The 15,201-nt window shown below is 47.1% G+C and overlaps 1 protein-coding gene across 5 annotated transcripts in view; it reads right to left on the reverse strand.

Annotated features, from left to right (window-relative positions):
• Window positions 1-15,201, reverse strand: part of LIPA (lipase A, lysosomal acid type) — a 50,799-nt gene that overhangs the window by 26,014 nt on the left and 9,584 nt on the right. For all 5 annotated transcript variants that reach the window (XM_042959894.1, XM_042959891.1, XM_042959893.1 and 2 more), the window contains exons 2-3: window positions 13,853-13,964; window positions 11,998-12,115 (exon numbers count right to left, since the gene is read on the reverse strand). In XM_042959894.1, the coding sequence (XP_042815828.1) occupies window positions 11,998-12,115; window positions 13,853-13,963 (229 nt within the window). In that variant the 5' untranslated portion in view covers window position 13,964. The remainder of the gene's footprint in view (window positions 1-11,997; window positions 12,116-13,852; window positions 13,965-15,201) is intronic.

Genomic DNA, 15,201 nt, shown 5'->3' on the forward strand with positions numbered 1-15,201 from the left:
CCTTCTGCTTGTTCGTTATGAGAGTGAAACATGGGGGTCCCTGGGTGGCTCAGTGGGTTAAGCATCTGACGTTGGCTCAGGTTATGATCTCACAGTACGTGAGTTCAAGCCCTGCTTCAGGCTCCACACTCTCTCTCCCTCTCTCTCTGCCCTTCACTCACTCGCACTCTCGCTCAAAAAAGAAATTTTTTTAATTGAGTAAAAAAAAAAGAAAGAAAGTGAAGTGCTAAGGGAAAGAGCTAACTGTTGAGACGTCAAATAATTGATTGCAATAATTAAATCATCACCAATGACAAGGACTGTGGCATCCCAGAAAAATTTATAACCCAGCCTTGAAGGGTGGAAAGAAAGCAAAGTACAAGACAATAACCTACACTAGACCCATAGCTAGGCAGCAATGATGCAGGCAAATGAGGAGTGTAAAACATCAAGGAAAAATGGGAAGTAAGATTCGTCCAAACAGATGGGAAGTGAACTGACAAATTTTTCTTCTGTTTATGTCCTAATGCGGATTTGGTAACTAATTGCTTTTTAGATGGCTGTCCCAGAGCTCCTGGGTGGCTCAGACAGTAAAGCATCCCACTTCAGCACAGGTCATGATCTCACAACTCGTGGGTTGGAGCCCCGCGTCAGGCTCTGCGATGACAGCTCGGAGCCTGCTGCGGATTCTGTGTCTCCCTCTCCCTCTGCCCCCTCCCCCACTCACGCTCAGTCTCTGTCTCTCTCTGTCTCAAAGATAAACATTAAAAATTTTTTTTAACTGAAGTGGCTGTCCGTCTGATGATGCAAGGTGGGCTGTATAGACAACCCCAGGAGGCACCGTCCAAATTCTCTACAGCATGAACAGTACCCCTGGAGCCATGCCAGGTGGGTGCTGCTCCCCTTATTTGTAAAGACAGTGGGACAGCCATCAAGTGAAGGTCCGAAATGACTCCTGTGACTTTCTAATCACACACAGTAGCCCTCTGAACTGCCAGGGCCACATCGGTGACCTTCTACCAGCGGGGAGACAAAAGAGCAAAACAGATCAGGATTGGGGCAGCCTTATGAGTACTTCCTTGCCTGCGAATGTTCATTTTAGTGCTACGTGACCAACGCTGACTGACTGTGAAAGTGCTTCGGACAAGGCAGTGTGGTACGTACAGAATCTGCGGAACTGGCTCCCCGCCTTTGGTGAAGAAGATCAGAATCCAATTGCGGAAATAAGAGTCGTCGTAAAAATAAAAAGTTCACATAAACCTCAGGGATGTGATAAGGATTACTGAGATCAACTCATCATTAAGTTGTAGCTGATGAAATGTGTTTTAAATGACACCCGCTCCTAAGCAGGCTGCCTTGCGGAGACGGTGACAAGAGGCGTCATCGCTCCGCGGTGACTGTGAGTCTCTGTGTGAGGGACCCCCAGGAGCCACACCAGGGTGCTGACGAGTCCCTTCCGCACGTTAGGTCACTTCTCTCCCATCGAAGGTGCTTTGGGGCTGGGCTGTGAGGAGTAAGACTTTTTGGCCTTAAGCGAAGTCAGCAAGTCAGGCTGACGGAGGCAAGAGTCTGACAGCACACGGGCATGAGCCGGGCAGGACCACTGTGCTCCGAGAGGCAATTACACATAACCATGGTCTGCCACTGGAGCGGTCTCCCCTGGGGACAGAGGGTCTGGTGGGGCCAGAAGCATGGCAGGTGGCCAAACTCCTGCTGTTTCCCCCAACCTGTGCTTCTTCAGACACCTGGTGGAAAACCTGTGTCTGCTTAGCTGACTCCTCAGGGCCCAGCACTGAGAAAGGCAGGAATGATCTAGATGGGAAGGCAGAGCTGGGGGGCGGGGGGGGGGGGGGGAGCAGGGCAGCCAGGACTGAGGCTGGAAGGGGTGGCAGGGGTCAGCCTGTGGGGACCAGGCAGGTTTTCTACACTGGGGAACATTTTTTTAATATTTTTATTTATTTTTGAGAGAGACATAGCTAACGGGAGGGGCAGAGAGAGGGGGAGAGAGAATCCCATGCAGGCTCTGAGCTGTCAGCCCAGAGCCGGATGCAGGGCTCAGACCCACAAACCGTGAGCTTATATGACCTGAGCTTATATCAAGAGCCGTACGTTTAACTGACTGAGCCAGCCAGGCACCCCTGGGGAACGTTTAAGTGGGGAGCGTTTAAAATCCCCCTGAAGTCTCTGTGCATTGTATTTCCCTCCCTAACCTATAGGAGCTTTGGAGGAGAAATGTGGGAATGGCAGACTGAAGGCATACCAGAAAACTCTTTAAACACTACCGGTAAATAACTCCTGGATTCCCAGAGGCATCGAGAAGCCGCTAGCACTCTCTCAGGAGGTGAGCTCGAAGCCAGAAAGGCCGACGGCCCGCTGAAGCGTGTGCTCAGGCTCCACATCTTGTATAAACCCTTCCCGGCACCTATGATATTTCAGCCACTGCGCCAGCTGTGGGGGACACAAAGGAGGGTAAGCCCCGCTCCCTGCCCCCAAGAGGCTCCAGTCCAGCCCAGGAGACAGTCCCACAGTTACCTTCTAGGCCAGTGTGAAAAAGCCCGATCAGCACCCAGGGAACCCCACAGGAAAGAGAGTGACGTGGCCAGGGGCAGGAACGTGTTTGCCAGCTCCTGAGTGAGACACAGACCACCCCACAGAGGGTTCTGGAGAAGAAAAGGGACCCTGGATTTGTAGAAGTGACACTGTCCCAGGCCGCAGCCAGACAGGACCACGGGGCACACACAGGTGGCTCCCTCAGGAGGCAGACACAAAGCAGGTGAAGGTCAATGCCCTGTCTGACCCAGACGTGAAGGGCTTTACAGGGGGCACATCCCTCCAGGTTGGGTGGCCTTCCTGGTCTCATTCCAAAGCCCCTGCTTTTAACCACTACTCCAAAAAAATCCTTCATTAATAACTAAAGAGGTAGGGGAGAAGAGATGTGCTTGAAAGTATTCCCTTTCAGGGCGCCTGGGTGACCCAGTCAGTTAAGCATCCGACTTCGGCTCAGGTCCTGATCTCCCAGTTCGTGAGTTCAAGCCCCACATCAGGCTCTGTGCTGACAACTCAGAGCCTGGAACCGCTTCAGATTCTGTGTCTCCCTGTCTCTCTGCCCCTGCCCTGCTCACATTCTGTGTCTGTCTGTCAAAAATAAATAAATTTTTTTTAAATTTTTTTCCAGTATTCCCTTTATACCCAGCCCCTTCCAAGCAAGCCACGCACTATTTCCCCAAACTGAATGCATGCACATCAAAACTACCTGGAACATTTAAAAAACACACATATTTGTGGCCCAACTTCTGAGGTAGGGGATCCAGAACTCCAGGGGCACAGCCTGGAAGTACTTATTTTCCACAAGCTCCCTCAGCTCTTCTTGGTCAGTCTGACATCAGCTCTTCTCAGGAGCCCAACCACAGCTGGGTTCAAGGAGGAGTCATCCGAAGGGGAACGTGCCGCCCATCGCTCTACCAGGCCGGCCCAGCCTGGAGACAGGCCAGGTGTGCAGAGCCCTGCTTGACATCTGACAGGCTCCTGGAGGGAGTTCTAGGGCCTCCTTCCCAAGAATCATTAAGAGCAGACCTCCACTGATCCAAAGCAAGGGCTCCTGAGTGAATTTCTGTAGTCTAATTCTGGTTGGAAGAGTTGGCCTCAAAACACAGCCCAAAGCAAGATGAGCAAATAACATCCGTGGGAAGCCGGAGTCACGACACTTATGGCCCCTGGAGAGAATAAGAAGGAGGCACCTATCTCCAGGCATTTATTGCACAGCTTACCTAAACAGAGCACTCTCCCCACTGTGGCTTTATCGGGGACATCACCGCAGTGGGTAGAAACTCGGCCCTAAGCCCCGTCAATCCTGTCTTTGCCACAGGCAAATTCATCGAACCCTATAACTCCTGGTTTCCTCATGTGTAACAGAGGTACGCACTGCAGGAGATCTCTTTGCTTGAGAACCCACAGGAGAACCTAGCCCGTCCCCAAGACACACTTGGAAGGGTGCACACCCCTTGCCACGGTCCAGGTCGCCGTGCTCACATTTCAGCCTCCCTGCTGAAGAGGAGTGGCCTCTGCAGGAGGGAATACAACAGCCCTCAGATCACAGACAGGAAAGAGAACCAAACCCCCCCCCACACACACACACACACCGGCCACAGCCACTCTGGTCCCCGAGCAACATGAAGCCAGAGACCTGGTGGTCCTGCCCACCACCCCGTCCCCAGCACCCAATGTGGAGTCTGGCTTGTGGTCCTCACTCGTGACAAATCTGATGAATAAATGCAATAACGAAGGAATAAACGAGGCAAAGAAAGAAAACCTACTACGTGCCCGCACGCCATGTGCACCTCCCAGGCACCACCTTGATTAGTTTTCTACGTGCCCAGGGTGGCACTGGGCCATACACGTCACTCTTCTCACCTTACGGATGGGGGCTCTGGGGCCTAGAGAGAAGGAATGAGTGCCCCAGGACAGGACACACGATTAGTACGCGGTGGAACCAGGAACCAACCTCAGGTCATGTGAGGGCAAAGTGTGCCTCACCTCCACACAAACTGCCTTCTGCCCTCCCTGCCTCTGCTACCCTGGCTGCCCTTCGAAAGGCTTCGCACGGTGGTATCTCCACGCTCCAGTTCATGGAGCCTTACAGTTGGCCCGACCCTGGGCAAGTACATAGCTGTAGTCCAAAATTCTCAACTAACAGAAGGAACAGAGGGGCCCAGAGAGACAAGTGCACAACAGAGGGCAACTGGCCAGAGACGCTGACTCTGACCCCCAGATACGCTTCTCTCTATCATGCTCTCCTTTAAGGACCTCCTGCACGCAGCAAACACATCCTGAAATACACATCCTTCTCCTGTCCTTGTTCTCCGGAATGCATTGTGCGTGCGTCCATTCAGGCTGCTGTATCAATACCACAGACTGGATGGCTTTGTGAACACAGGAAACTCTAGCTCACGCTTCTGCAGGCTGCGAGGTCCAAGATCAAGGTGTTGGCAGACCTGGTGCCTTGTGAGGCACCTCCTGGTTCACAGACGGCTGTCTGTTCACTGTGTCCTGGCAGAAGGCAGACAAGCGAGCTCTGGGGTCTCCTTCTGATAAGGGCACTAATTCCATTCTGGAAGGCTCTGCCCTCAGGCCCGAGTCACCTCCCGAAGGCCCCACCTGCAGACGCCACTACACGGGGGTTAGGACTCAACACCTGCATTCCGGGGGGATATAAACATTCGGCCTACAGCACCTTCCCCATCAGGGAGGACTGGGTACGGAGGAAGCAGACATCAGAGACTACCATCGAATCCAGAAGGATTTTTTTTTTTCATTGAAAACAGAAGCCACAGCTCCACTGGTTCTGCCCAAGATGCCCCTAATTCTACCCACCACCGGAAGGCCTACACTCGTGCCTGCGGCTGTCTGAGCTCAGGAGTACGGAATCCCTCACCAGTGTGGCCCCGACTGTCGATGCTCTGCTCAACCCCATCCCAGGAGGGCCCAGGCCCAGAGGAGCTCCTGGAGAGACTTGGCTGGAGTGATGATCGAATAACCAAGAGGAGCTTCAGCCTTAGCGTCCTAAGTGCTAGGAAGGAAACACCCAGAGAGCAAAGAGAACATGCAGCAGGAGCTGGCCCAGGGTGAGCGGCCGGGGATGCTCCCTGAAGAACTGACACTGAGGATGACAACGGACAGCGGGTAAGATGGGCTAGCCGGGAGGACAACGGGGAGCACCGCAGGAGACAGAGGTTCTGGCAGCACACCCTAGTCCTTTCCACCCTGACTCTCGGCTCCAGCCCCACCCTGCACACAGGAGTCAGCGTGCAGCTGACACTGGCTTGTGCTTCTCCATTAGGTCAAGGGTCCGAACACAGTCCTGCACCTGATGCACCATCAGAGCCAAATGAACCTGGCCATGAGTTCAGCCAGCCGGTGCCGTCAAGTCCGGCACCCAGGAATGACCCTGCACCTGCTCCATGCCACCAGGAGGCAAGGAGCTGCATCTCAGCCCGACGGGACCTCTGGGGACATGTCAAAGCACAGCATTTATTCAAAAAGACAGCTCCTCTAGGAACTGCAGAGAAGGAAAGAATGGAAAATCCAGAAATGATCAGAATCCTAAAATAAGCAAAGGAAAACACAGGCCAGCGGCCTTTCTGTCCGAAGACCTACTTCCCAAGCCAGGTTGTGAATTTTCAATTATGACTTAAAAAGCTTAAGGGGCAAGCCCTGGAGTCTTTGCCAAGGTGAAGTTCAAAATGCCTGAAGACCATTACTCAGATCACACAGAACACCACTGCCCTCATTAGGTCAACAGATACCTATATATCATATACATGTATGTGTATGTGTATATTTACGGATATACATGCATGTATATCGGAAACAACCCACTATTGTTGCTTTATTTGACAACTGATTTACTGAACAATTTATTTCCCAATTTGGCAAGAAGTCTGCCTTGTAGCCGTTGCTGTTTGATGTATTTTAGGCAAGACAATATGTATTTCCTTGTTTTAGTCAAATAAAATCAACATCATGGGAACAACTTGGTCAATGCTTATTACATAAGACTGCATCTTCTAGTTCAAATCGCACAGACTCTGGAGTCAGACTGGCTAGGCCACTAGTTTTTGCCTTAAAGCCAACCTCTTTCCCTTTCTCTCTCAAGCTGGCTGTCTCACCCAGTAAAATGAGGGTGCTCATCTAGACACAGGTTCCAGAACTCAAGGACTTTACTTTGGAATCCACCAGGGAGTATGTTACACATGCAAACTCTCCAAATCTCCGGCTCAGAAAGGACTCTGAGATCCTTCTAGTGCTAACATCCCATGACTGTCGGAGATACGGCTGAGCACACGAAACCAGAATCACTTCCCTATTCAGGATGACTTTCAATTCCTTTTTGGAGTTAGCGCAAAGCAGGGGAAGTACAACACTTGATGGAGAAGTTTGCTTAACACTGGGAAGCATCACACACATGCTCACCAGGCCACTAAGAGCTTTCTTTCTTTTTTGTTTTTGTTTTGGATTGTATGAGAGTTTTATTTTTTTATATACATAATTTATTATCAACTTAGCTCACATACAGTGTGTATAGTGTGCTCTTGGCTTTGGGAGTAGATTCCTGTGATTCCTCACCAGCTAGAACACCCAGTGTTCACCCCAACAGGCGCCCTCCTCAGTGCCCATCACCCATTTTCCCCACCCTGCCCCCCGACCTCCCACACCCATCAACCCTCAGTTTGTTCAAAACCCTCAGTCTGTTTCTAAATGTGTGTTCCAAGCTGACTAGTTAGTACGAGTTTGACGACACAGGTAAATGTGTAAACAGGGTCATCTTAGTGGGTCCCTCAACTCTCTACAAATGTATGTAGTATCTGTGTGTACACAGGGCTCTATTTTATGTCACTACACAGAAGGTGCATTGTCTTAGTCCAGTTAAGAACCCCAATCCTGAAGACTGCCCTCATATAACCCTCACTCAGGCTGACCATGCAGGGAACACAGTGCCACCCACCGTGCTGAGAGATACAAAGAAGACAGAGACACAGCCCCTGCCTTCAAGGAGCGGCTGCAGGGAGCAAAGGGGCATGGGGCGGGGGGGGGGGGGGGGGGGGGGGGGCAGGAAGAAGTACACAAATAAGTCAGTGCAGAGCCTGCTTGGGATTCTCTCCTTCCCTCTCTCTCTCTGCCCCTCCTCCGCACATGTGCATACACTCTCTCTCTCTCTCTTAAAATAAATAAATCAACTTAAAAAAAATGATGGATGTTTTTCTTAGATGACGAATAAACCCGGATGGTGCTTAAGCACTCCTCATAAACGTCATGAAAGAGGTATGCCACCCCATTCTAAGTAGACACTGACACCACAGACACCACAGTTCAGAACTGTAATCACTGATGTGCCAAATCACGAAGGTCTCTGCACATACCCGTGGGAAGCTTCCAATTTCCTCTGCTGTATGAGTGGTACAGACAACAGAGAGAAAGAATATCAAGGAAAGGTACATAGCTTCATTTATTAGGTCCCTGAAGATTGCTGAATGGCCGGTACCATACAACAACCCCTGGGTTCTTACCCTGCAAAACTACACAAGATGGACAAGCACAGCTAGCAGGAAGAGGAGAGGTGTGGCCAGGCCACGTGATCACACAGCACCCCCCCCCCCCCACAAATCTGCAAGTGGGCCACTCCAACAGGACCCGAACACGCTGCCCATACAGCTCTCACTCAACTTGTGCAGCACCTCCGGACAGCACAAGAATGGAGAAAAACCACACTGAAAAGGGCAAGAGGGACGGTCTCACTTCATCCCCAATAAATGAAGAGATGTTGTTTTAATGCATCTTGCAACGCCCTGTAATTGGTACAGATGCCAGGTGTTATTTTTGTACGTATTAAAAGTATTACTTTCTTAAAAGATCAGCAGTTTCCATAGACCGGTTTTGAAATTCTTCCTTCCTCTAATACACGGGAAGCCTCAAAAATGAAAGCAAAGCCTCCCTCGGGTTCTGAGCTTCTCTCAGGCACCCAGCTGAATGGTCACAAGAGCACACGGAGGGTGGTGGCCTGGCCAAGAGAAGACAGGGATGGACTGAAGCCAGGTAACGTGGGGTCGGCCACCGGAGCACCGGACTCGAGAAGGATTCTGCGTTTCCAGGGCAGGAGGACGATGATCTTATGAATAGGGGAGGAGGTCAGGAGGGGGGTGGCCTGAATAAGAGGATAAGTTCCACGCTGGGTGGGAAGGGCTCTTAGGAATTCTTTTTTTGTCTATTTGGCTTAAATGAGCCGAAGTAACACCACTGACAAGACTGCTCCTGAGGATGCTGAGGGGACAATGAGGAGTCCCTGCTCTGGACCACGGGTGTGCACACCGTCAGAGAAGGGTCTACGCAGCGCTCACTGACGCCTACAGAGGAAGAGGGTGTGGACCTAGCGGTGTGGCCACACTGAGAATGCTTTCCCTCTGTGTTCCCCATTCCAAAGTCCACGAGTACCCACCCCCTGCTGCACACCATGCACCCCTGCCAAAAAAAAAAAAAGATTGTGGACTATAACCCACGGAACCAGAGTGACAAAGAGGAACACTGGGACCATCACAGTCAATCAACTGTTCCTGCGGACGGAGATTCCAAGGCGCACGGAGGCGGACGCCCACACGGACCTCGCCGCTGACAGAGATCTCACACTCAGCTGCCCTGACTCCTTCCTGCCACCGGGGAGCACATCTAGGCTCCTGTTCGCTTCCTCACCTGTCAGGGCACAGCCCCGCACCATAGTGCTGGTGCTCGCACACGTGGGTGGGGGCACCATCTGTTCTAACTGTGGCGTGAATTCCAGGGGTGGGCGATGGAGAAAAGAGGAGAAGCATTCCCCAAGCATGTTTTCACTGAGGTTCCCTGCATCTTTTAACGATGATTAACATTTTTTTTTAATGCTTATTTATTTTTGAGAGACAGACAGAGTGAGAGTTGGGGAGGGGCAGAGAAAAAGGGAGACACAGTATCCGAAACAGGATCCAGTCTCTGAGCTGTCAGCACAGAGCCCCATGTAGGGCTCGAACCCGTGAACCACAAGATCATGGCCTGAGCTGAAGTCAAGACACTCAACCAACTGAGCCACCCAGGTGCTCTAACAATGATTCGCATTATTAATTATACTAGTTACCCAATCACTTTTAAGAGAGTAATGATCAGTACATATTCTTCTTTATATGGGATCTGAAATCAAAGGGTTTACCAAAAAAGAAAAAAAAAAAAAAACAAGGAAACTAAGATCATATGTTTGTTCTGGAATAAAATATACATTTTGCGTGTTTTGAGCAGAAAAAGAAATGTAAGCCCTCACTTCAGCTCACTACACATTTTTGTAACGTACTTATAAAAAGGAAGCTTAATAGTATGAACATGAATCTATAAATCATAAAAACCTCAAGAATGAGAAAGGAGGGGCACCTAGGTGGCTCAGGTAGTTAAGCATCTTGACGTCATCTTGATTTCTTGACTCTTGATTTCGGCTCAGGTCATGATCTCACAGTTCATGGAACTGAGCCCCATGTCAGGATCTGCCCTGGCAACACAGAGTCTGCTTGAGATTCTCCCTCTTTCTCTCTCTCTCTCTCTGCCCCTCCCCGACTCTGTCTCAAAATAAATAAACATTTAAAAAAAAATGAGAAATGAAATTTCAAAAACAGCACTGGCTGTCCCAGCCACTTAAGTGTTATAAAATCCCTTATTATAGTTACAATCTGGGGGGCAGGGGAAAATAGACCAGATTATATTAAGGAAAAAAACAAACAATGATACAAAGGTCATGTAACACAGGTTTTTAAGTTTGCTTTGAATAATTTGGGAAGGAATTGAGGCAAAAAGGCCCTTCTGCTCATATAAAATTGTAACTGAAGAACACTGAGTCATCAAATTACCTTAATCTCAACCTTAGTTGTCCAAGGAAAATCTTTTTTTTTTTTTAGCGTTTATTTATTTTTGAGACAGAGAGAGACAGAGCATGAACAGGGGAGAAGCAGAGAGAGAGGGAGACACAGAATCTGAAACAGGCTTCAGGCTCTGAGCTGTCAGCACAGAGCCCGACGTGGGGCTCGAACTCACGGACCGTGAGATCATGACCTGAGCCAAAGTCGGACGCTTAACCGACCAAGCCACCCAGGCGCCCCCAAGGAAAATCTTTAGAAACAAAATGTTAAAGAATAAGGTACATCGGGAGGGATGATTGCATTGGGATCAATCTTCATTCTGACATATGTTTCACAATTTCAAATAGCCTGCCTAGAAAGAAATTCATTCATCTCATGGAAACGGCACTTTCGCTATGGGAAGATATAGACATACGTATCTCCAAAACTATAAGAACTTTCATATCTTGCTAGTGAGAATAATTACCGGAACAAGATTGCCTGAAAAGAGATTTAACGGTATCTATCAAAATCATAAATGTACATATCCTCTGACTCAAAAATTCTATCTCTGGAAATGTATCTTACAAACAAACTTGCACACGTACAAGGTTGTGTTAAGCAGCAGTATCTTCCTTCTACCAAAAGGACTAGAAATACCCCAAATGCCCATTACTAGGACACCTGTAAAATAAATCATGGAAAAACTATGCGGAATACCAAGTGTCTGTGAAGTATTCTCTTTTTTTAAGTTTATTTATTTATTTGGGGGGGGGGGGGAGGGAGGGAGGGAGAGCATGAGCAAGGGAGGGCAGAGAGAGAGGCAAAGACAGAATCCCAAGCAGACTCCACACTGTCAGTGCAGAGCCAGACGCAGGGCTCAAGCTCACGAACCATGGGAGCATGACCTGAGCCGAGACGAAGAGTTGGACATTTAACCGACTGAGCCCCCCAGGTGCCCTGAGTGGTGAAGTATTCTATGAATTATATGGAACTATCTGCATAATATTAAGTAAAAAATTCAAGTAACAGAAGAATTGACACTATATACCACCTTTTGTATTAAATCGGAAGCAGGGAAAAATAATCACCTATGTCTGTATCCATTTCTAAAGAAATTTTGTTTTAGAGCTAAAGAAATTAAAGAGATTTTGGAAGAATACACACAAAACTAGGGAGGTGAAGGGTGAGGAGGGAGGGAGGTATTTCACTATATGTCTTTTTACTCTAAGTTTTGAACTATGTGAATATATTGCCCATTCAAAAAAATCAATATTCAAACAGCAAAAGCGATTTACTTAATGCTCAAGACATTTCACTAATAAGATGCTTCCTTAAAACAAGGAAAGCAAAGATTTCACATATCATCAAACAAAACTGACCTTCAAATCGTTAAGCAAAATGTGAAATTACATAACCTGTCTTTACTTCTTCAAAGACAGTATTTTCATATGCCTTGCATAAATGTAACATGTTCAGTACTTTAGCCTAAAAATAACCCCATTTCAATGTTTTCAGGTTAAATCTCAACTTGATTACTGACACAAAAACCAGCCAAATTCCAGCAGTGTAGGTACTTTCCAGAGCTTTCCTGCCTCACCACAGGAGACACCCATACCTTTGTCAGCACGATTCTTCCTCCCATGAGGGATTCGGTGAAGGCAGAGAATATAGCCGTCTTTTGTCTCAACGTAGTGTTCCTCACTAGGGAATCCCCAGTAAGAGATCATTTCAGTCTACAGAGAAAAAGAATAATGGAATTTCTGTGCACAGAATCTGACAAGATCTCCCACATTAACAGGCAAAGAAGACAAAATGTCAGCAGGCATTCTCCAGGCTTTAAGAAATCAGGTAGTTATTAGTGACATTTTAGTGTGCTCAACCTAGTAGCACCCCCCACGCAAGAGTAAATCCTCCACTGGTTTTATGCATACCTTCTACTCACAGGTGTTTGATTAACCTTGGTTTCAACATTCTAACATGTTCTACACCACACATGTCTAATTTCACCACCACGTTGGGCCTCTTTGTTTCCATCCTGGCTCCCAGGTACAAGTAAACATTCTTCATTTGTTTTCTAAATATGCCAGCTAATATTGTGATCTGCACGCATAAAATATCCTTATTTTCAGAGGTCCCTTCCTGGGAAACAAAGCGTAGCATTAATCTGTTTTTATCAATGAACTAATGAAATTACACTAGTAAAATACAGAATGGCAAGGTGGAGTTGGAGGTCAAGAAAAGATGAAAAGCAGGAGATTGTGATCAAATTCACTTCTCCATAAGGAACAGTCCATGGAGAAACTCTTAACCAGGAGCTCAGTAGAATATGGATAATTCAATTATCTAGATTTAACGTAAGTAAATGCTCACTATCCTTTCCTCTGCAAGTATCTGAAAGAATTTAATTCTTTCATTTTTACAGAAAAAAAAAATTAAAGGAGGGGAGGAATAAGAAAAAATTGGGGACAAGAACTAAAACTTGACCCTAAGACCCTGATCAAGTTACATTCTCTTGACTCACTTTGGATTTATTAGCTTCTAACCGTGGTGTCTTGATTCTTCAGCTGGGTCTCTGCTTCATCTATTTTAAAGTAGCCACTGTCTCTAGTCATTTGTATTTTCCCAATGTTTTAGGCCTAAATGAGATAGTTCCAGGTTTTATTGTTTCCTTAAGATTAATAACCTTGAAACGTTAATTTCAAATTTGAAGTATTAATTACTCCACAAATTGTTTTTGCTTATTTGTTTAACAAAACTTTTTTTTCAGACATTTTGATTTTTATATTGAACTGTGCTCCCTGGACACTGCTAATCACACTTCTTGTTCACTGTGTTGTAACAGCAGCACTCGGGAGTAGCATTCTTGCAAAGTTTTAATACGTTTTCATCCTTCAAAGAGGTGAGTTGGTGGCTTCATGTGGCCCACTTAACCGAATCTCAGAAAATAACTGACCTTTGTCACATGCATTTTATTTTTTTTTAATTTTTTTTTAACGTTTTATTTTTATTTTTGAGACAGAGAGAGACAGAGCATGAACGGGGGAGGGGCAGAGAGAGAGGGGGACACAGAATCGGAAGCAGGCTCCAGGCTCCGAGCCATCAGCCCAGAGCCCGACGCGGGTCTCTAACTCACGGACCGCGAGATCGTGACCTGAGCTGAAGTCGGACGCTTAACCGACTGAGCCACCCAGGCGCCCCCCGTCACATGCATTTTAAAAGCATCTTTCAGGGGCGCCTGGGTGGCTCAGTCAGTTAAGTGTCGGACTCTTGGTTTTGGCACAGGTCACGATCTCAGTTTCGTGAGTTTGAGCCCTGCGTCGGGCTCTGCGCTGACAGTGTGGAGCCTGCTCGTGATTCTCTCTCTCCGTCTCTCTCTGCCCCTCTCCTACTCATGCTGTCTCTGTCTCTCTCAAAATAAATAAAACTTTTTAAAAAATGTTGAAGCATATTTGAGATTTTGAGAAACTTACCACATTCATATTTGTTTCGGGATCCACAGCTGCCAGCTTCCCTTTGAACGCCTCGCACTGCCAGGTCCCAAGGACCAAATAGAACACCAACCCCAGGAGCTGCATTTTCATTCTGTATAAAGTAGTCTATTGTTATTTGTCTGAATTTCACTGCACAAATTATGCTGGTAGATTAATGCTCCCATAAAAAGTTCTGAACCAGGCTTAGGGGCAAGTCAAAGTCAGGTTCAGGGGCAAACACGAGACAAAGGACTCCGGCCCTATCTGGAAACAGAAAAAAGTGAGGAATTATTATTTTTTTTACTAAGAAACCTCTCTACCTGCCATCCTCCACAAGGTTACCATGTGACCTTTGGAGCCCAGCACACCCACTCACCCTCTCACCACAAGGTTCAACAAATTGTTCCAGAGAAATAACAGAGAAGAGGACTTAGAGGATAATAGGCTGAAAAAAAAGGGAAGATCCACAAAATTTCAGAACCGGTTAACCTCCCACCTTTTCCCTTCTAATAATGATTTAACATTTTTAAGTTCTCATTTTTAAGTGCAGTATTAGTGCATGCCTCCCACTGTCTACTTATTTCCGTTCTTGCCCAAAATTACACATCGGGATTCGAATTTGTCACCCAAATGTTCTGCTAAGTGAAATAAGCCAGATTGAGAAAGACAAAAACCACATGATTCCACGTATAAGTGCAATCTAAAAAACAAATGAATAAACAAACAAAAAGCAGAAACAAACCCATAAATACAGAGAACTAGTGGCTGTCAGGTGGGAGGTCAGGCAAAATGGGTGAAGCGGAGAGGGAGATACCGGCTTCCAGTTATGGAATGAATACATTACAGGGATGAAACGTACAGGGTAGGGAATGTCCTCAAGGGTACTGGAATAGAGTTACATGGTGACAGATGGTAGCTACATTTATGGTGAGCATAGCATAACACACAAAGATGTTGAAACACTATGTTGTACACCTGAAATGAATGGCCCATTGTGTCAACCATACTTCAGTTAAAAAATAATAATAAATTTTTAAAAAATAAATAAAACAAATAGGTCATCCAAGGAAAAAGCTGAAATGAAAAGGAAGCCTGCAAGAGAAACAGGATAGAAGAACATCCCTTTCTCCTTCTGAGACCCTCCAGAACACCAACAAAGATGATCTAGCTTCTGCCAGCACAGCAAAGACCTCAGGGATGGATGTTAAAGGCAAAGTAAAGTGAGTCTCCCCAAGGAACCTGGATGATTAGAAGCAAAGCAGGAACTACAGCCTAGGCATCCTACATTTTTAAAAATATAATCACTTAAAAAAAAAAAAAAGATGCATGCATGTATACCTATTCAAAGA

This window comes from Panthera tigris, chromosome D2 (assembly GCF_018350195.1).
Source record: "Panthera tigris isolate Pti1 chromosome D2, P.tigris_Pti1_mat1.1, whole genome shotgun sequence".
In the NCBI taxonomy this organism is placed as follows: domain Eukaryota; kingdom Metazoa; phylum Chordata; class Mammalia; order Carnivora; family Felidae; genus Panthera; species Panthera tigris.